At 50.4% G+C, this 22,624-nt stretch overlaps 1 protein-coding gene across 1 annotated transcript in view; it reads left to right on the top strand.

Moving 5' to 3' along the window:
* EFCAB6 (EF-hand calcium binding domain 6) overlaps positions 1-11,666 on the top strand; it is a 264,209-nt gene extending 252,543 nt beyond the window's left edge. The window contains exons 29-33 of the mRNA XM_068560155.1: positions 2,175-2,393; positions 3,701-3,854; positions 5,926-6,110; positions 8,638-8,787; positions 11,402-11,666. Of these exons, the coding sequence (XP_068416256.1) occupies positions 2,175-2,393; positions 3,701-3,854; positions 5,926-6,110; positions 8,638-8,787; positions 11,402-11,524 (831 nt within the window). The 3' untranslated portion in view covers positions 11,525-11,666. The remainder of the gene's footprint in view (positions 1-2,174; positions 2,394-3,700; positions 3,855-5,925; positions 6,111-8,637; positions 8,788-11,401) is intronic.
* Positions 11,667-22,624: the final 10,958 nt, after the last annotated feature.

Below are 22,624 nucleotides of genomic sequence, written 5' to 3'. Positions count from 1 at the left end.
TGGTGACATGGAATGAACTTGCTTTTCAGTTCCATCACAAACCACAGGAATTTTACCCGGGTTTCACGTCCAGCTCACAGGCCCGTAAGTTTCCAGAGTCCACTTCTGTGGTACCCATTTCCAGTCTTCTCATGCCCCTCCGGTCCCCACAGCCCGCACCAGCCGCCATCCTGTGCTGCATCTCCAGGCTGCGTCAGTGTCCTGGGCTGTAACCCGTCAGGACTGAAGAGCCACACGTGGGCCTCCACTTCCCCACCCACCCAGGCCCATCCTAGCAATGTGTATTCTGCCCGTTGAAGCCCCTTTAGTTAAAATAGGATAAGAATAGGGTTTGCGCGGTCCTGCCTTGACGTCGCTTGCCCTCACAGGCTTTCATTAGGAAGGTGGTGGGCCCCTGCCTCACCTGCCTGAGAACGAGCCCCTTTGGTTGTCCTTGGCCATTCTGTAGGCGTCCTCATTTCCATGCTTCATCTCTTCACTGCCTCCTGCAGCATTCATGCCATCCTTTGTATCTGTCCTTAATCACATGACCTTCCTCCCGCTTGCCTCCCAAGTCTTGCTAAGATACGAGAGCACGAGAGCCCACCGGCAGCCCACCCTCCTTTAAGCCACATCTTTCTTCCTTAAAGCCCTTCCTGAGAGATGTGATCAGAACACGAATTAGCCCTTCCCTCCATCCCTCTTCATTTCTAAAGGGTCTTCCCATTGTCTGATCGGTCTTATCATGTGTTAAGGATCTTCAGCCATTAAAAAAAAACATGTATTGAGCACCTACTGTGTGCTAGCACCTTTGCAAGACGGTTGGCATTTCAAGATGAATCTCAGAGCATCCTTTGGGGAGTCTCTCAGCCAGGCTAGGTGTCACCTCATGGGTGGTTTCATCAGGATGCCGGAAGGAAGAGAAGAGGCTCTGGTCTGCCCAGTGGTTCTGGAGAACTTCCCTGGAGGAGACCGGTGCGGGGGTTACTGCCCTTGGTGATGATGGTGAGGTCTGTCTGAGCCCATGTGGTCACTTTCTCAAGGACCCTCACTTCCACTCTACCGAGTTGTTTTCCCTCATTGATCAAAATTAAAGCAACATAAAACTACAGGCGTGATAAATGACACTGAACTATACACACACACATGAAGTTGTTACGTAAGACGTAACCTTGGAGGGAAGTTGGGTGGAGGGTCCCTGAGGACTTCTCTGTACCATTCTTGCAACTTCCTGCGACTCTATAATGATTTTGAAATAAAAAGCTAAAACACATCAAGAATATTGTCCCAAACTAAAATGTTTTCCCTTCTCAGGTCCTGGAATATTCTCCCTCTCTTCCTCACCCCTCAGTACTTCATTTCCAGAATTTCAAGTAGAGCCGGACATGGTCCCTTTTAATATGCTTCTGGAAAACCCCAGTGGAGCCCACAAGCCAAGCGGGTTTCTGACCAAGTTCAGGCACAGGGTAGGAACGTCCTTCCCATGGCCTCAGGGGTTCAGAGGCAGCTGCACTGGGCCTCGGGGGCTGTGAAAAAGCAAATTGGAAGCAAATTACCATTCTTCTCGGCTCCCTGAGAGCCCTCGCGTCATCAAGAGTGGCTCACTTGGCATTGAGTCATTTAGCAACATCCGAGCTGTGCCGTGTGTGGCCCTGACACAGCCCGTGACATCAGACGGCACCGACACAAAACCGTAAACTTCTGCTGTTCTCCAGATGCCTCCCTTTTCATCTTGTGAGAAGACATTGTTTGCCCTGAGGGTGAGAAAAATTGCGGTGGCTGAGGGCTGTGGCACCTGTGCGTTGTTTGCAGGGCTCAGGGGGCCTTCGAGGAGCAGGAACGGGCCTGGCTGGGCTCCCCGGGGAACGAGGTGGGCTGGGGCTTGATTTGCATTTTCTCCTAAAACATTCTTCTGTCCTGCAGCTCAGTCTCTGTGACTAATCACAGGACTTAATGGCCTTAAAGTGCTCGCTAAGGGCCCAATTCAATTTAAAAATGTCCTGCAGAAGCCGTGGATAATCCTCCCGCGTGGGCTTTCCCAGGAAGCCGCAGCCGGATGGGTGTTTCTCTTTTTTCAATTTTCCATTTGACGTGGGCCCTGGACCCCTGCGGAGGAGAGCGCCTCTTCGCTGGCTTCTTCCCCACTTCTGAGGGTTGCCACTAACCCTGGGAGGTGACCTCTGCTTCTTTGCCAGTTTGACAGGCTCTGGGACGAGATGCCCGTCGACGCCAGGGGGAGGCTGCAATACCTGGACCTCCTGAGCAGCTTCAGCTCGGAGAAGGCGGCCCCGGGAGACTCGGCCAAGGCGCAGAGAGGGAACAGTGTCCGCGAGGCCTCAGAGAGAAGCAGGTCTACAGGGTCATCGCCCGCTCGAGACCTGAAAGCGGGGTCCAAACCGCGGAGTCACCCCTGCGTGAGTTCCCGTCTCGCAGCGTCGCACTGGGTCCACGTCCCGCCGGGGCTGGGCTCCTAGTGTCCCCACAGGGTGCGGGTGACCGAGAAGGTGGCCAGGGTGAGCCTGGGGCGGGGGACACGGAGAAGAGCCACTGGTGGGCCCTCTCAGTCACCTGCCTGGGAGGGGAGGTAGCTGTGGGCACGGGGTGGGGGGAGGGAAGAGTAAAGAGGATTCAGAGCAGGAAGGGACCTTGGCGGCGGGGGCGGCATGTCAGTCACACGGAGGGCATCATCTCGGACGAACGCAGATGCGCCGGGGTGGACAGCCCCGCCGTGGGCCACAGGACCCGCAAGGTAAGTGTTGTTACACCCGTTTTACGGTTGAAGATACGAGGCTCTAAGAAGGGTCCTCGTGAGCTCAGGTCGCTTGTTAGACACAGAGAGAGCTGATTTCAAACCCAGGCCTGTCTGACCGCACGGCCCTGGACCTGGGCCGAGCCGCCCCGGCCTGGGATTGGGAGAGGGGCTCAGCCTCGCCGAGGCTCCCCTTCCTCTGCAAGAAGCTTGACGGTGTCTCCAGGGGAGGGTGGTGGAGGGGATGCCAACCGGGCACATGAGCCCCCACCTCCGAGCTTCCTGTACGGTGAGCACGCGTTCATTCCTCGGGCCTTCAGTCAACACGTGTCTATCGCACGCCTACTACGTGCAGAGAATGAACACAGGTCCCTGCCCTCGTGGAGTTTACGATCTTGGGGGGGATGGGCAAGAGCAGTGAACATGTAAGGAGTGTTTAGTGAGTTAAAGATGGTGCGTGGAGCAGAATGAAGGGGGGTCAGGTGCAGCCCGAAGGCGTCCACGCCTCAGTCCCCGGAACCTGTAATGTGTACCTTACATGGCGAGGGGGCATCAAGGTTGCAGAGGGAGTTAAAGTTGCTGATCGGCTGACTGCAAGACAAGATTGTCCCGGAGTGTCCGGGGGCCCGGAGGTAATCCCACGGGCCGGTCGCTGGGGACACAGAGGCAGAAGGGTCACACTGGAGAGATGCCGTCTGGGGGAGACCCACCCGGCGTTGCAGCTTTGAAGGTGAGGGACGGGGCCGCGGGTCAAGGAATGTGGAGGCCTCCAGAAGCCAGAAAGGGCCGGCTATATATTTGTTTCCAAACTGTTTCTGTTAAAATGGTAACATTACCGTTTTTGTTTTGTTTTTCATTTTATTTCTGACAAAATGCTGCCTGTGAAATTGTGCACCTGAGTCCCATCTGTGAGTTTCTCTTATCACTTCCATGTGGGATCTCAGGTTACAAGACAGTTTTCTATCTTGCTAGAGCCCCGCGAGCACGACCCCGCCGCTGCAGAGCTGCGAGCCCATCGAGAACAAGCTGCGGAAGAAGATCCAGGGCTGCTGGCGCGAGTTCCTGCGAGAGTGCCAGGAGAGGGACGCCAGCAAGCAGGGCGAGATCCCCGCCACCGCGTTCCAGGGTGCGTCCCGTTCCCTCCCCCCCCCCCCCCCCCGGGGATGCAGGGTCGCCTCCCAGCACAAGTCCACTCCTCATGGTGGCGGCAGGGGAGTGACACAACAGGGGCCCGGCGGGGAGCACCTCGATAAATCCCAGTAGTGGGGACGAGGACTCCTCACGCCTCAGCCCCTACCAGGCAGGTCCGCAGCCTCTTGATCAAGTTGGCACGCGAAACCGCAGGCTGCGTTGTGGTCTCTGGGCAGGTTGTAAATGGTGACACGCTTGGAGAGCTGAGGGAGGTGGGACATGGGCGGGGCGCAGGGGACAGCTGGGGACCCAGCTCTGCCCTGTTGATTGGATTTTCGCCGTGTATCACTTGGGTAGTCTTCAAATAAGACCAGTTAGATGTACACTCTCACTAATTGTTGCATACTGTTTACGCAGCCTTTCACATTACAGGAAGACCCGACCAGGTCGCTCCTCTGCTTAAAAGCCCCCTCAGCCCACCCACCCCCTGCCTTCTTTAATATATGGACCCCTTTTAAAGGAAAGCGTTTTTCCTGAGAACCTCCTATGTCAACATAAACTACTTTTATGGTGTAAACTCTTTACGTGAACAGCTCCTACCCTCCCCCAAAAAAAACACTTATGAGTTAAATGTAAAAATTTGAAATCAGTTATAATTAAGCGATGTGACATTGATTTGATGTGACATGTTTCGCTGAAACGAAATCACCAATGTGGGTTGTAATGCACGTGTGCGTCCCACTTGTTTTTAGTTAATTCTTTTGATTTTGAGCATGATGAACCCTAACTTGCGGTTCTTCATCATCATCACCATCATCACTGTTTTTCTTTTTACCCGTGAACTCCCGTAAGCGCCCCATCCACGGCTCTGACAGCGCATCCAACTTCAGTGCTCTGAAAAAAAAATACTGATTAATTTTCAGAAGTCATTCTGTATTTTCTGTACATGTGGGATGGCCTTCTGCAAGTTGGAACCTCCAAGACATCTAGTGGCCATTCCTTTGGGTCCCCCCGCCCATGTCCTGGGTGCACCGTGTCCTCCTACTGCTTTCCTCTGTGCAAAGGCAAAGAAACGTGTTTGCACAAGCACAGCAGCGTCTTCTGGGCTGCTCTGGTTTGAAGACATCATGTCTATAAATTCCACGTCCACTGGTTTCCCTAACTAACCTCAACAGTCAGTGTAGCACCGTGTTCCACTCCCAGAAACTTTGTTGCCTTCGTGATGTCCAATGGAAGTCTCAGCTTATTCAGCTGAAACTAAAATCCTTATCCTGCCTCTCTTCCAATTATGAGTTGTGACTCCAAAAGAAGCTTCGGCTGTATACCTAGTAAAAGACTGAGCACAAGTATTAGTGCAAAGTAAGAGGGTGTTGACATCCTGACTTTGCCACCTCAGGGCAGCCAGGAGGACTCCCCAATGTGGCATCGACGTGACCCTAGTCAGAAAGCCAGACGCAAACCCTCAAATCGCATGGCGGTTGTCTCTTCTGGGAGGTCCGTGTATTCCAGAATACACACTTTAGATCATCATTAAAATGAAAACTCAAAATGCATAAAGTGGTGTAGCCTGGAAGACCCTTGAGAGCATATCTCGGAAGCACAGTCGGAAAACGCTTGCTTGGGGGCCAAGTCTGAATCCCTGGCCCACAGTCGGGCCCCTGCCAGACTCAACCCTAGCACGTGGAACCTTCCCTTCTCCCCTCCTGCCTGGCTCTGTCCCGACTCCCATCTGCTGGGACCATCCCTCTGCCTTCTCCCCGCCTGCGTTCGTAAGCCCCACGGTGCCGTGTCCGTACTGCTGTGACCACAGCGACGGTGACCGTGCAAAGCCGGGCCGGCAGGCAAAGCCAGGACCGAGGGGGCCCAGCAGGGCGCGGGTCCCCTCCCTCCTTGCCGCACTTGCCTCGTCGCGTGCCTGTGTGTTTCCATATCTGTCCAGCCACCAAGCATGAGCCTGTGAAGCCAGCACAGGGCGTCTCAGCCGGTGATGAGTGAGTGAATGAAGGCGTGATCAAACGAATGAGTGAACCGACCGCCACCAACTGAACTGACATGTTTGCCTTTAGCGCTCGTGGAGAAATTCAACCTGGACGTAAACAGAGATGAGTGCCGGCAGCTCATCGTCAAGTACGACTTAAAGAACAACGGGAGGTTTGCTTATTGCAACTTCATTCAGAGCTGCGTCCTCCTGTTAAAAGCAAAGGAAACCTCGCTGATGCAGAGAATGAAAATCCAGAACGCGAATAAAATGGTACGTGAATCGTCCAGAGGAAAGGGGCTGAACGGGCTTCTTTCATTTTTCTCAGTTCCGCCTAAATCCCACCGTCTCACTTCATACAAACGGTGGCCCCATAAGGGCCTGGAGACCCCAGACTGGGAACCAGCAGCCTGGATCCAGGTTCTTAAACTGGCTGGGTGGCACGTGCCCGCGGGCACCTCTGTGTGGCGAGCGTCGGGAAGAGTGTCAGCGGCTCACACGGCCACCACGAGCGGGGGGGTCTCGGTCAGTTCACTGGAGAGGTAAGTGGGGTGGGACCACAGCAAAGGGAAGCCCCTGTAACTTACACATAACCGCCTGTTCACTCATCAACTGTCTGAGACGGGCTGACCTTGCTCCTGGTATGGGCGGCCAGTTGGAGAGCCTTTCTCTTTCTTGCATAAACTACACCCGTGATGCCTTGTCTACAGTTCTCTTCTTGTTTCCTTGAAGAGGAACGAGACCCTAAAGTTGCTTAAATGGCAACTGGAGGGGCTGTGCCCTAGATTTTTACCTTTTTTCTTAATCGTTTGTAATTTTATGATTCTCACCCACACCCACTTCAGCCACGCTGTTCACGGACTCACCTTTCTCGAGTCTTTCCAAAGCATGAAGTAGAAAAAGGCTTTTTCACACTCATATTCCATCATCTATAACACTGAATTAAGTTACATTGAATTAAATAAGTACAACTGGCCTTGTCGACTTGGGAGCAAACACAGCTGACGCCAGCTAGCTGCCTTAGGACTCAGCTGCGGGGACCAGAGGTGTGGGGCAGACCTGACAGCACAGGTGACAGCTTAAGACCGATGGCGGCTTAGCCCAGCAAACAGTGGACTCCATAGCAGAAGCTTTCCATGCAGCCGCATTTGTCATTTTGGGCTAAATCGGGCCCCATCTTAGCATAGTTTCTAGTTTAGCCAAGCAAGAGGTAGCATCAAAGGCTTAGGCCAAGTTAAGGAAGTAAAACTTAACCTTAAGACAATTCTTTCTCTAGCTCAGCTTTTCTGTGAGTGGAGAAAACACTGTCCTTGGTGGGTCGTCAGGGGACACAGGAACATAGCTGGAGAACCGTGGAGAACGCACAGCCTTCCAGGCCCCCGCCAGCTCTGGCCCTCCTCCACCTCTCCCGGCATCAGCTCCCCTTTTTGTAAATGAGGGGAGGGGTGCTGAGCCCCTGGGCAGATGTCCCAGCTCACCTCCGTGTGCTGCTGCCTCGCCCCCCAGCTCCGGTCTTTCACCCAGACGTGACCACAGCCTCCGCTCTGTGGCTTAGGCTAGTCCTGCCTTCCATCCTGGGCATGACTGACAGGTGGTGAGACTCCCCGAGAGCCTGTCCCAGGAGAGAGTGTGGCCAGGGCCTGCCCCTGCCCCTGCCTGGCCCCTGTGCCAGCCCCCATCCCCTCTGCAGGCTGTCCAGGCCCCACCATGCCAACTGCCTGCCGGCAGAGTAGCTAAAAGGGCCATTGCCTTTTCTAGTGCTTTGGGGGCTTTCTACAACTTTGACAGCAGAGACACCCTCTGTGGAAGTGAGCTGGGGCTTTGCTTTTGGGGGCTCTTCTAGAGGCGGAGGACTTCTAGGGATGGGTTGGTGTACAGGGCGGGGATGGGAAACCCTTTCTCAAGCCAGGCTTGGGTGCGGGAAGGGCAAGTGCGCATACAATCCCTTCTCTTCCGTGCAGGCCGACCAGCTGATTGGATAAATTGGCAGCTAACGAAGCTATAGGGTATCTGGTTTCTATCGTAGGTGCTAAATGATATAAAAATTGAAAGCAATTTAACTTTGTGCTAATTTGTTCCATGTAGTGCCATGTTAAAAATGAAACTTTCCCAACATGTGTCACACATTACCGCCTACATTCCACCTCTGTGATATTCAGACATGCTTTGGGGCTAAAACGTGCTAAAACATCTTGTTTTCAATCTAATAAATAGCACCTAAATGAAATAATCATAGTGTAGTGTACTGTCTAATTACTAGATATAATTACAACCTTGTGATTTTTTTAAAAACTCTGTTCATTATAAGAACGTACTAGAAGACCCCAGCTGAATCTCTTTTTTTCCCTCAAACTATTTTGAAATTGGCCGGTTATCTGTCTGGCTCGCCCCTCAAGTACGTGGGAGGGGGGGCCTCCCTGGGAGGCGGCCTGGCAGGTGTTGGCGTCAAGCGGAGCCTCCCTGAGCCTCCATTTCCCAATCCAGGAAATGGGGATGAGGAGACCTACCTTCCTCCCAGCGTGGGGGAGGAGGGGAAGGAGATGTCAGGGAGATGCTGTCTGTGATCGGCCCACACGCAGACTGGTAATGCAAGGATGGGCAGCAGGGATGGGGAGCTTGGCGACTCCATTCTCGCTGGGCGCGTGGGGTGGGGAGTGAGCAAGGGGCCGAGACGCGAACGAGGCCCAGGAGAGGAGCTTGCAGCCCTCCCCCTCCCCTTCGGGCCATGGCCTGTCCGCTCCATCCTTCCCATCCAAAAGCTCCTTTCTTACCTCCTCTTGGTTTTTGGTTCTTTTCCCAGAAAGAAGGCGGTGCTGAGACTTCTTCCTTTTACTCCGCCCTGCTGCGGATTCAACCCAGAATTGTGTGCTGCTGGAGGCAGATGAGGCGCACGCTCAAGGCCTACGACGAGGGAAGGACGGGGCTTTTGAGCGTGGCTGATTTCAGGAAGGTGAGCACAGGTCTTGTGCGGCTGTGACCTCTGACCAGGAAGCAGTTGCCAAATGCCAGAGGCCAGAAAACCTCCAGAAAGGATCCGCCAACCCCCAGCGGAAGGCCCAGGTGTGGGCAGCTGTCCCAGACCTCACTTCCTCGGTTCCCCCAGGTTATCAAGAGCCGAGTGCACTTGTCCCTGCGCTGCAGACCCCAGGCTCTCCTCCCTGAAGCTTTCTAGAACCCTGCAGGGATGTCCCGGTGCCAACACCTGAGTGCAGCTGCCCTTAGGGCACCACGACACCTGCTGCGGCTCCTCGGAGCCCTGGCTGCACTCCACCCCACGCCAGGCCAGGCCTCCTCCCCAGCCACCCCTCCAGGTCTTTATGGGGGGAGCCAGCAGGGTCACAGAGCAGAATGACAGCATCGGGGGACCAAGGCAGGGTCCCAGGTGTCCGACTCAGGGCCCACAGACCCCAGCCCTGCCTCACAGGAGCCCCGGGGTCGGCCCTCCTCTCTCCCGCAGCTGCCCTCACGTGGAGGGGCTGCCCACTGCGCACCACACGGTTTGGTAAGCAGCTCTCCTGACAGAGCCTGAACCCCGGTGCCTTTCCTGCCCCGCGAGGAAGTCCAGCATCCACAGAGGAAGGTGGTCTGGAGGGAGCGCCTCGCCCACCGCAGCCGCCCCTCTGGAGCAGAACCTTTGCTTGACTTTACCCTGCAGAACCTTGGGAGTGCTTCTCCCAGAGGAAAGAAACGGACCACCCTCAAGGGTGACTTAAAACTCCCACGTTCAGAATAACGTAGAACTCCTTGGATTGGCAGTTTCTTGACCCCCCTCTCCTCTTCTCTCTGCATCCCCACCCCGGCCACTGAGGTTCAGAAAATCATTGAGGTCTAGAACATTAGATTAAAAATCAAATATTACAGCCAAGAAGAAAACTCAGTCAAGACATCGAAGAGAGAAGGGGTTATGACCTCAAAATGCACCTACAATAAAATGTATTCCTTAGATTTACCTGTGCTTCAACAGCTAAAAAAAAGTTTTTTAAGTAAAAAAGCTTTTCTTAAATAATAATGCAGGAAGATGAACCGCAGTTGGAGGGCCTGGTGGGGCTGCATTCTCAAGGGCCTCGTGCAAGGTGCTGGAGGGCGAGGCGCCCCCTAGAGCCCCAGTGCTGCACACGGTGGGCGGGGGCAGGCCTGTCGCTGGGCGGGGCCCTCCATGCCCCGCAGTGGCAGCCAGCTCACAGCGTTTGTCTGTACTTTGGGGGCAAGTAAAATTCTCAGCCAGAGAAGGGAAGGAAGCGGGTGAGCTTCTGTTAGTCTCCTCCTCTACATGTAACTTCCCAGGAATTCAGGGTGGGTGACAGCAGGGAGAGGGCAATAGAAACGGAGACGTTGCCCTCAGCAGAGCCAGAGCCAGAGACCAGATGGGTGCTGGGACCCTCTGGACACCCGGGCTCAGTCGCCTTTCCTGCTCTCAGCCCATCAGCCCCATAGCCAGGCCAGCTGACCTCAGCCCCATGGTCCCGGGCCAGTCCTGCCGGCCCCAGAGGAACATCAGGCTCTTCTAGGCCCACTTTCTAGCCCGCTCTGAGAAACAAATTATAACACAAAACATAGATAGGAAATGTATAACCTAATCGTTGTATTTATTTAATAGGGTATCTATCTATTAAAATTTGTCTCCGTTGCACATAACAGAGGTGGAAAAAAAATAACAGCACCTTAAACATGGTGGAAGTTTATTTCTCTCTCCCATAAAAGAATCCCAGAGGTAGGAAGTCCAGAGCTGGCGTGGTGGCCGGACAGTCATCGGGGACATCTGTATTTTTTTCTACCATCCTCAACACCTGACTTCCTGCCTCAAGGTTGCCTCATGGTCCAAGATGGCTGCTAAAGCCCCAGCATCACTTTCACATTCCAGGCAGCAGAAAAGAGAGAAAGAGGGCATGCCCTTCTTCTTTAGACAATTCCCAGAAGTCCCACATAACATTCTCACTTAGTTTTAACTGGCCAGAACATACCTATCTATAAGAGAAGCTAAGAAATGTTGCCTTTTTTAGGTGGACTGCCAGCAGCCTGGAAGAAAATCAGGGTTCTGATAACGGAAGGGGAAAGGGCAATCGGTATTGGTTGGGCAATAGCAGGCTCTGCCACGGGCTGTATTACTGTTGGGTCATAACTACTCCCTGCACCCTGCACCTGTGGGCCTGCCCTCCTCCCCGGGTGGGCCGCACCCCGAGGCCCCACCCTAGCTAAGGCCCTGTGGCCAGGTCTCCCCTCCAGTCCCCTCCTCTCCGTCCATCCTCCTCGTCCTCCACGTTGACCAGCCTCACTACCCTTCGGGGAGGCGAGTCTGGGAGGGCCGGGTAGGGGTAGGGAACCCCAGCGGCTCCCATCTGAAGGGAAGTCCAGGGGTCTTCCTGTCCCACACCCGTGTTGCTGGACAGGGCTGCCCTGTTGGGTGGGGGGGCAGAGAAGAGGGGTGGGGAGAAGGGAAGCGGGAGAGAGAGCTGCTGGGGGCGGCTCTGGAGGTGGGCGGTCCAGGCTCGGGGCGGGAGGAGAGGTGGGCGCATGCCTCCTTGAGTGGCTCCGAGACCAGCGGGGGCTCCCCGTCTCTCCTGCAGGTCCTGGGGCAGTACAGCGTCAACCTCTCCGAGGAGGAGTTCTTCCACATCCTGGAGTACTACGACAAGACGCTGTCTTCAAAAATCTCCTACAACGACTTCCTCCGGGCCTTCCTTCAGTAGGGGGCCAGCTCTGCGAGCCCAGCGCGGACAGACGGGGACTGCAGGGCCTGTCCCCCAGACTAGTGAAATCTGTCATCGGGGTGTCTCACGAACTTCCGGGGTGTCTCACGAACTTCCAGGGTGTCCCCAAAACAGAGCCCACACCCACGCCCGGCCTGAGTCTTTCCGAGGTCATCCCAGGCCCAGCGCGGGGCTCTAGCATCAACAGCGGCCTTCCAGAGGGCCTCGGGGCTGCCCCGCTGAGCCTCGGGACCCTCGTCAGTTTGAGCAAATTAAAATGTTAGTCTTTGCAAGAATGATGCTTGAGACTTTAAAAGAACCACCAACAATAAACTTCAAAACTCAGATTTTCTGAAGGTTTTATTCATAAGAGCTCGCTGGGTGCCTCAGGGATGCCACAGCACTTCCTCGACCCGGGTCACATCTGTGCCCCTGCTGGGCTTGTCCACAGGGCCACCTCTCTGCCCCTGGGGACACAGGCACCAGCCTGACGTCACGGAGGAGCGGCCGACATCTAAGTCAGGCCCCACGTGTTCTCTGGGGGCTCAGCCTTTCCGGGGCCCGGGGAGCTGACAGCTGATTGGAGCCACCCACCAGCGCCCATTTCGGGAGGGACTCTTGCTTGGTCACGACAGGGTATGACAAGCTAAGAGAAGTTTTAAATCGCCGCAGTCCTTTCCACCCATCATGAAGAAGATGGAAGGGAGACAGTTTGCTGCCTTCTGGAAGGTTCTGGAAGGAACAGGAGAGTCAGGCAGGAGAGCTGCCCCTGAGCTGTGTGACCCCAGGCTGTCAGGGAGGGGTGGGGACAAGGAGCCGCCACTGTCACCCTGAGTAAACACACGAGCAACACACGGCCAGCGGGCCTCACTTCCCTCAGAGGGAGGCCCGGCCAGCGCCCACCGCGGCCCCAGCCACCGGAGGGCGGGTTCCCCAGGGCCTGGGCAGCGGCCTTGGCTTCTCCTCCCCTTTCCTGTGGCCGTCACTGCCACGACCACGCCTCCTCCTTTCCCTGCTCCCACCGGACACAGACACGGCTGCTGACCAGGGAAGGAGTCAAATGTTCAACCAGAGGCCACGGGAGCTCTTAGGAAGCCAGACCAGGGCTAACCTCCTGTGAGCCCTGCTGGCTGCACCGCTACTCCAGCGGGCCGGGTGGGGTCTCCGTCCCCAGTGGAGAGATGGAGACCCTGAGGCCCAGGTGGAGGAGGGAAGGACGCCCTCTGGGATGCGTGAGGAGTGAGGAGGTGGCCCCTTGCTTCCTGCCCCTCAGCCAGGCACCCCCCAGCCTGGCAGGGGGGCACCGGGGACCAGGCTGAGGAGGTCTGGCTGGGCCAGGACTGCGGAGGCCCCCAGATCCCAGAGAACCTGGGGGCCCTGGGGAAGGCTCAGAGGACAAAGATGCCCACTGCGGGGGTTGGGGGGGGGGGGAAGGGGGAGGGGTTGCCCTGAGGGCAGCCTGAGTTCAGGGAGGAGGGAGGGAGGGGCCGTGGAACAGGAACACCCTCAGCCCCAGCAGCTCTTCTTTCTAAGGGACGGGGGTGGGAGGATGCCCTGCCCTTGTGCCCCTGCCCCAGCATTCGGGGCCCCGCCTGTGTGCCCAGCCCCCACCCCGTGTGCCGGGCTTCAGCCTTCTTGAGATGCCGCCCACACTCTGCACCTGCTCCTCAGGGAATGCTAACTTGTCCTTCAAAACTCAGTGCAGAGCTGCCTGTTACAGGAAGCCTTCCTGACTTCCCCAAGCTGAGCTGCGCATTTCGTCTGGTGCTGTCCAGCAGCCTGTGGGTCTGTCGTTGAGGGACTTAGGGGGCCTCCAGGTCAAGAAGGGGCTCAAGAGGCGAGTGGCTCATCCTGACACAGAAGCAGGACTCAGTGGGGTCACAACTGGCCACCAGCCCTCCTGAACCGTTCTCAGAGTAGTTTTGGTGTCAGTGAGATGGGGTTCCAGTTCCAGCTCTACCATGACACTCAGCCAAGTCATTTCACCCCTCTGAGTCTCACTTTCCACATCTGTAAAATGGGCAATCACAGCCCCCTCTCAGAGGACATTGTGAGGACCACATGTGGAAAGAGTTTGGCTCTGCAGTGGGGTTTCCTCTCGGAGTTAGCAGAGCTTCCGAGCTGAGGGTTCCGGGCAAGTGGGCTGTTAGCCACGCTCTCCCTTAACCCCAGAAGAGGTGGGGCAGCTGCTTTCCCAATGCCTGGCCCTTTCAAGCTTGAGCCAACAGAGCAGGGCTGGACTGAGGATCAGGGCGTCCAGCTGCCCCCTGCTCATCCCCTGGCCCCTGTGCAACTTACCTCTCTGGCTGAGCCTCCATTTCTGCATCTGCAAAATGAAGATAACCCCGCTTCCCTCGGGCTCGTCCACCAGTCGGTCTGTGCCCAGCCCCACGAGTCAAACCCAAACCTGCCTCCTAGAACCCCCAACAAGGTAGGTCAGAGAAAATCAAAAGAGAGGAGGTCAGGGCTGGTGGGGGGAGCCCTGGGTATGGGAACCCAAAGAGCCCTGGCCCTACGCCTAGAGCTGGACTTCAGGACAGAATTTCAGCAAGGGGTTGAGGGAGGGTTTCAGCCGAGGGCCCTCAGAGTCAACGCTGGGAGGCCAAGAGGGCTGGGCCATTTCCCAAAGGCAGTACCGTGCTCCCCGCCGGGACCACCTGTCCCCTCCCTCTTCTCTTTCCTGGGCCCTTGTATCCCGATCAGGTGTCTTCAGGTGGGCAGCCTTCCCAGAGCCAGGCCCAGCTGGGAGCAACAGCCCTTCTGGATCCTACTGTGTTGAAAGAACTGAGGGCCCACTTTTCCACCCCAGTAGAACTCATATTAAAGCAAATGGCCCCATTTGTCTCCCCGTCATGTATCGATGTCCCTTGCTCTTGACCTTGAAGTTCCTGTTGCTAAATAATGTCTATTTCCCCAGTCCTTGAATCCACACTCAGCCACGTGACTTGTTTTGGCCAATGAGCTATTAGTAAGCATGACACAACAGAGGTTTGAGAAGCACCTGTGGTTTTGGGCTTTGAGATGCAGAGGGCTGGAAAGAGCATCACTCCCACCTGTATGAGGAGAAAAGCTGGACAAAACGCAAGTTAACAACTTTCCTTAAACCCACCTGAGAACGGAGCTCAGCGCAAACAATTCCCTAAAGTCTGGAGATAGGCAGGTGCCTGCAGGGAGAAACAAGACCCAAGCATTTGCTTGCCTGGGCTAGACATCACAGAATACCATATAAGCTAGTAAGAGGATTCAGCTGGACATTTTTAACAGATTGCTCAAAACCAAATGTGGGCTAACCTGAGAATGTGAAGGCTCTGGGGGCTCTGACACAGAGGAGTCTGCATCCTCCAGGAACCTCACCAGGCGCTCACAGATATCAGGGAGGGTCCAGAGGAAGCTTCCTCCGTCCCCGTCCCCGCAGCGGTGTGGCTGGAAGAGGGTACCAGCAGCCACTGCTGAAACTCTGCCAGAACCCATCTCCCCATCCCTCGAAGGGAGCAGAAAGCTCCATATGCAGAGAAAAGGACAGCAAAACCGTAGCCTGAGGGCACCGGTCAGAACCCAGTGCAGGCGAGGGGGCAGAAGAAGCTCTACTTCTGGAGGTGGAGGGGGGCGGAAATACATGCTAAGCCCTGTATTACATCTGCAGGAGGGGCAGGGCACTCATGAAGGCTCACAGTATGCAAGGCCGAATCAGAACCTCAGAGAAGCCCCCACCCCATCCTCCACCACCACACCGACAATCATCAGATAAAATGAAAGGGGTGGGGGCTTCCCTGGTGGCGCAGTGGTTGAGAATCTGCCTGCCAATGCAGGGGACACGGGTTCGAGCCCTGGTCTGGGAAGATCCCACATGTCGCGGAGCAACTAAGCCCGTGAGCCACAACTACTGAGCCTGCGCGTCTGGAGCCTGTGCCCCGCCACAACAGAGGCCGCGATAGTGAGAGGCCCACGCACCGCGATGAAGAGTGGCCCCCGCTTGCCGCAACTAGAGAAAACCCTCGCAGAGGAACGAAGACCCAACACAGCCAAAAATAAATAAATTAATTAATTAATTTAAAAAAAAAAACAATGAAAGGGGAAACAGCTAGGAGAGCCACAGGAGCCCATCGCTCCAGGGAGCAGCACAAAGGAAGACCCAAAGGCAAGCTGCGAGCAAATTCAATGCAGCCCAACTCCTGACAAGATCAACCCAAGCCCCACGCTGAAGTCCTAACAGAAAGAAAGACATATTCTTCTCCAAGAGTAAAAAATACTTACCTCAGCATCTACTGTTCTATTGTATCAGAGGTTAGCAAATCACAACCAGTGGACCAAATAGGGCCTGTGGCTTATTTTCATACGGTCTATAAGCTAAGAATGATTTTCACATTTTTAAAAGGTTGGAGGAGGAGAAAGAGAACAAGAGCAAGAAGGGCAAGAATCGACAGACTGTATGTAGCCCACAAAGCCTAAAATATTTTCCATCTGACTTTCTACAGAAAAAGTTTGCTGACCTCTGCTATACAAATGTCCAGCTTTCAATAAAAAATTATGAGGCATACCAAAGGGCAATTAAAAGAAAAAAAAAAACAGTCTGAAGATACAAAGCAGTCATCAGAATGAGACTCAGATTTGGCACAGATTTTAAACTATCAGAAAAGAAATTTAAAATAATCAATTTGTATGTTAAAGCTCTAGCAGAAAAAGTAGACAACACATATAATCAGACAGGAAGTTTCAGCAGAGAGGTGGAAACTGTAAGAAGCAAATTGAAATCTTAGAAGTGAAAAACAGTAACAAAGATAATGATTGCCTTTGACAGATGCATCAGTAGACTTACACAATCAAGGAAAGAATGAGTGACCTTGAAGATAGATTAATAACATGTACCCCAATTGAAATGCAAAGAGAAGAAAGAATGGGAAAAATAAAATATCAGAGAGATGTGGGACAATATAAAATGGTCTAACATATACATAATTGGAAACTAAGAAGAAGAAAGAGAACATGGGGCAGAAGAAATATTTGAATAAATGATGGCTGAGAATTTTCCAAAATTAGTGAAAGACCCTAAACTATAGAGAAAAGAAGCTTATTGGACCAGGCAAGATTCCTTTATATACATAAGATTCTCATATGCATATGAGAGAAAGAGAGAGAGAGGGAGGGAGAGAGAGTTTTAAAAGTTAAAAGTTATATATACTTTCAAAAGTTAATAAGTCAATACAGGGGATAAGATGGAATCATAGAGGCAAAATTAGAAGAATAAGGACCTCTGACACGTCTCTCCTCCAAATTGTTAGAATCAACTTTTTCAGAATTCTAGAACTTAACTGAAGATTTGCAAGAACCCAAGGAACATTTATTCAAGAAAAGCAGCTGAAACCTAGCAAGGACAGCAAGCTCTGTGGCATTTTAGTTTGCCCTAGCCCAATCAGCCACCTCCGGCTCCACAGTAGCCTTGAGAAATAACAGCTCTCTCAATGCAGAGTGGCAGTCACTGGAGGGAACAGAATAGAGCTGGAGCATTTTCAAAGCCTCATTCCCAAAGAATTAGCATTATTTGACCTGCCTAGTGATTCCCTGGAAGACCTCATTTGCAAGACTGCCTGTATGTGAACTGACTCAGAGACTGCACAGTTACAGGTATGAAAAAACATTTCCCCCAGAGTAGGGGAGGGGACGTTTGTCAAAAAAAAAATTACGCACAAATGTTTTAACTTTGCGGCTGCTTGAGGCAGTAGATAACAGCTGGGGTAACCAATAGACTACACAGAATGCTTAAAAGGAAAAGCTGAAGAATAAGAGGGTTTGGAAAGTTCCCAAGATATTCCTGGGGATCTAGAAGGCCATGTATGTGCGTAGGGCTGGGCACATGCCCAGGGATGTGTGCGTGCTCAGAAAAGACATGAGAAAGCCCTAAGCTGTCATCTCTAGCTGACCTTAAGGCTCTGCACAAGCAGGAAATCAAGGCTAAAGCAGAGTTGTCAACTACTTACCTGAGTGTTGAAGGCATGATTCAAAATGCACACAGAGCTCAGCAGCAGATTGGGAGATTTACTGCTTCCAAGTGTTTAAGGAAATCTCTGCCTAATCATTAGCTAACCATTAAGCTACCTGAGAAAAGATTTCAATGGCCACACATGGCAAAGAATACAAACTTTACAGAATTATTTCAGAGAAGTCACTGAATAAACAACTACAATAAGCAGCAACAACAATAAACCTTTGGAGGAGGAGAATCTTATTTCCAAAGTTGCTATAGTACATTATTTTAAATGACCAGTGTTTAACAAAAAATTATAAGACATACAAAGAGACATGAAAGTATGGCCCATACACAGGGGAAAAAATATAATCAATAAATACTGCCCCAGAGGAAGCCCAGATATTGGACTTAGTAGACAAAAACTTTAAATCGGCTATTTTAAATATATTCAAATATCCAAAGGAACCCATGTCTAAAGAACAAAAAGAAAGTACAAGAACAATATCTCACCAAATAGAGGATATTAAAAGTATTAAATAAGCAGATCAAAAGTATTAAAAAGAACCAAAAAGAAATTCCAGAGTTTGAAAAGTTTAACTGAAATTTAAAATTCACTAGAAGAGCTTAACAGCAAATTTGAAGATGCAGAAGAAAGAATCAGAAAACTTGAATATGAGTGAATTGAGATTAACCAGTCTGAAGAACAGAAATAAATAAATAAATAAAGGAAGAACAAAATTATTTCTTGAAGAAGAAAAATGAACAGAGCCTCAAAGATTTGTAGGGTATCATATGCACAATGGAAGTCCCAGAAGGAAAGGATAGAGAGAAAGGGGCAGAAAGAATATTTGGAGAAACAATGGCCAAAAATTTCCCAAATTTGAAGAAAAACATGAATCTGCATATCCAAGAAGTTCAATGAACTCCAAGGAGGATAAAGGCTCACAGAGGTCCACACACAGACCTATCATATTGAACGTATGATCATCTTAGTAGATGCAGAAAAAGCATTTGCCAAAATTCAGCACTATTTCATAAAAAAAACCTCTTAGCAAACTAGGAACAGAAAGCAACTTCATTAACTGAATAAGAAACATTTACAAAACACTATAGCTAAAATTACAGTGAATGGTGAGAAACTGAATGTTTTCCCCTAAGATCAGGAGAAAGGCAAGAATGTCCTCTCTCATCACTTTTATTCAACATCATACCAATAGTCCTAACCAGTGCAATAAGGTAGGAAAAATAAAAATGGGAAGGAAGAAATGAAGTTGTCTCTATTTGCACATGACATGGTTAAATTCCAAAGAACTCACCAACAAGGTAAATAAGCTAACTAAGTGAGTGACAAGATCAGTACCCAAAAGTTAATTATATGTCTATGTACCCACAGTGAACAATCAAAACATGAAGTTTAAAAAACAGTACTATTTATAATATACCCCCATTAAGTACTTAGATATAAATCTAACAAAATGTGTATAGGATCTGTATGATGAAAACTGCAAAACATAAATGAAAGAAATCAAAAATCTAAATAAATGGAGAGAGAAATGGTTTTCATGAATTGTGAGACTCAATGTTGTTAAAATATCACTTCTCTCCAGTTTGATCTATAGATTCTATGCAATCCCAATCAAAATCTCAGCAAGATTTATATGTCAAGTCAATCCAAAAATATATATGAGGGGCGGAGTCAAGATGGCAGTGTGGGAAGACGAGGAGTTAGTCTCCCCACACCTAGGGTGCCTGATGGCTGCTAGTAGGGGCTCTCATCCCCAAGGAGATGGGAGGAACCCCACAGTGAACCGGTAGGATGTAGGGGGACCAAGGGAGGAGGAGAAGTGGAGGCCAGACAACATCGGCACCCCTGAGGCTGGAGAGATCAGGAGAGGCAGGTGGGAGGGACTCTCCGGGAAGAGCGCGAGAGGAGCAGAGGGCCATTGCCCCGCCCACTCAGGCACTGGGGGCCTGCTGAGCTCCCAGGCCGATCCCCTGCCCTCCAAGCCCCCTCTAGGCTGCGTGCGTCCTGGGAGCATAGGAGGGAGACCCGGGAGATCAGAGGAGACAGGCGGGAGGAGCCCTGTGGGAGGGGCCCTGCAGGAGGAGCAGGAGAGAAGCAGAGGGCGATTGCCCTGCCCATTCGGACACAGGGAGCCTGCTGGGCTCCCAGGTGAGGTGCTCCACCCTCTGAGACCAGGGGTGGGGGGCACGCCTGGGCCCCTTCTCTTCTTTGATTCTAAGCCCCACCCCCCACAGCCCCCAAGGTATTTTCCAGCCCTGTGGGTCCTGAGCATTGGCCCCACCCACCGCCCAAACCTCGCCCTTGCTTAGGCCCTGCCCTCCACAGCCAAGGCCTTTTCCCACCCTCCTTTTTTTTTTCTTTTCCTTTTCCCTTTTCCTTGTTTTTACTACTGTGATACTGATGTACCTTCCGATTGTTGATTCATCTATGTTTTTATTTTTACATTCTTTCTAACATATCTGTTAGTTTCCTAGTCTAATATTATTTTTTACTTTTTATTGTTCTTTTTTTTTTTTGCCACCCCACGTGGCTTGTGGGATCTTGATTTGTGAGCACGGGTTTGGGCGGAAGCTCCTGCGGTGGGAGCTCCGAGTCTGAACCACTGGACTAACAGAGAACCTCAGACCCCAGGGAATATTCATCGGAGTGAGGTCTCACAGAGTTCCTCATCTCAGCACCAAGACCCAGCTCTACCCAATAGCCTACAAACTCCAGTGTTGGAAGCCTCAGGCCAAACAACCAGTAAAACAGGAGTACAATCCCACTCATAAAAATAAATAAATAAATAAGATGGCAAAAAAATATATCACAGATGAAGGAGCAAGGTAAAAACCTACAAGACCAAATAAATGACGAGGAAACAGGCAATCTATCTGAAAAATAATTCAGAGTAATGATAGTAAAGATGATCCAGAATCTCGGAAATAGAAAGGAAGCAGGATTGAGAGAATACAAGAAATGTTCAACAAAGATCTAGAAGAACTAAAGAACAAACAAACAGAGATGAACAGCACAATAACTGAAATGAAAACTACACTAGAAGGAATCAATAACAGAATAACGGAGGCAGAAGAACGAATAAGTGAGCTGGAAGAAAAAACGGTGGTCATAACTGCCGAGGAGCAGAGTAAAGAAAAAAGAATGAAAAGAATTGAAGACAATCTCAGAGACCTCTGGGACAACACTAAATGCACCAACATTCGAATTTTAGGGGTTTTAGAAGAAGAAGAGAAAAAGAAAGGAAGGGTCTGAGAAAATATTTGAAGAGATTGTAGTTGAAAACTTCCCTAACATGGGAAAGGAAATAGTCACCCAAGTCCAGGAAGCACAGAAAGTCCCATACAGGATAAACCCTCAGAAAAACACACCAAGACACACATTAATCAACTAACAAAAATTAAATTCGAGGAAAAAATATTAAAAGCAGCAAGGGAAAAACAAAAAATAACATACAAAGGAATCCCATAAGGTTATCAGCTGATTTTTCAGTGGAAACTCCACAGGCCAGAAGGCAGTGGCAGGATATACTTAAAGTGATGAAAGAGAAAAACCTACAACCAAGATTACTCTACCCAGCAAGGATCTCATTCCGATGGAATGAGAAACAGATCCGATGGAGAAGTCAAAAGCTTTTCAGACAAACAAAAGCTAAGAGAATTCAGCACCACCAAACCAGCTTTACAACTAATGCTAAAGAAACTTCTCTAAGCAGGGAAACACAAGAGAAGAAAAAGATCCACAAAAATAAACCCAAAACAATTAAGAAAATGGTAATAGGAACATACATATTGATAATAACCTTGAATGTAAATGGATTAAATGCCCCAACCAAAAAACATAGACTGGCTGAATGGATACAAAAACAAGACCCGTATATATGCTGTCTACAAGAGACCCACTTCAGACCTAGGGACACATACAGACTGAAAGTGAAGGGATGGAAAAAGATATTCCACGCAAATGGAAATCAAAAGAAAGCTGGAGTAGCAATACTCGTATCAGATAAAATAGACTTTAAAATAAAGACTGTTACAAGAGATAAGGAGGGACACTACATAATGATCAAAGGATCAATCCAAGAAGATATAACAATTATAAATGTTTATGCACCCAACATAGGAGCACCTCAGTACATAAGGCAAATGCTAACAACCATGAAATGAGAAATCGACAGTAACACAATAATACTAGGGGACTTTAACACCCCACTTACACCAATGGACAGATCATCCAAACAGAAAATAAATAAGGAAACACAAGCTTTAAATGACACAATAGACCAGATAGATCTATTTGATATTTATAGAACATTCCACCCAAAAGTGGCAGAATACACTTTCTTCTCAAATGCACATGGAACATTCTCCAGGATAGATCACATCTTGGGTCACAAATCAAGCCTCGGAAAATTTAAGAAAATTGAAATCGTATCAAGCATCTTTTCTGACCACAATGCTATAAGAGTGGAAATCAATTACAGGAAAAAAACTGTAAAAAACACAAATTCATGGAGGCTAAACAGTGTGCTACTAAATAACCAAGAGATCACTGAAGAAATCAAAGAAGAAATAAACAAATACATAGAAACAAATGACAATGAAAACACGACGATCCAAAACCTATGGGATGCAGCAAAAGCAGTTCTAAGAGGGAAGTTTATAGTAATTCAATCTCACCTCAAGAAACAAGAAAAATCTCAAATTAACAATCTAACCCTACACTTAAAACAACTAGAGAAAGAAGAACAAAGAAAACCCAAAGTCAGTAGAAGGAAAGAAATCATAAAGATCAGAGGAGAAATAAATGAAATAGAAACGAAGAAAACAATAGCAAAGATCAATAAAACTAAAAGCTGGTTCTTTGAGAAGATAAACAAAATTGATAAACCCTTAGCCAGACTCATCAAGAAAAAAAGGGAGAGGACGCAAATCAATAAAATTAGAAATAAAAAAGGAGAAATCACAACTGACACTGCAGAAATACAAAGGATTATAAGAGACTACTACAAACAACTATATGCCAATAAAATGGACAACCACAAAGAAATGGACAAATTCTTGGAAAGGTACAATTTTCCAAGACTGAACCAGGAAGAATTAGAAAATATAAA

Source organism: Eschrichtius robustus, chromosome 13 (assembly GCF_028021215.1).
Source record: "Eschrichtius robustus isolate mEscRob2 chromosome 13, mEscRob2.pri, whole genome shotgun sequence".
Lineage (NCBI taxonomy): Eukaryota > Metazoa > Chordata > Mammalia > Artiodactyla > Eschrichtiidae > Eschrichtius > Eschrichtius robustus.
Note: the sequence above shows the minus strand (reverse complement) of the source record. Positions and strands in the feature narration are given on the sequence as shown.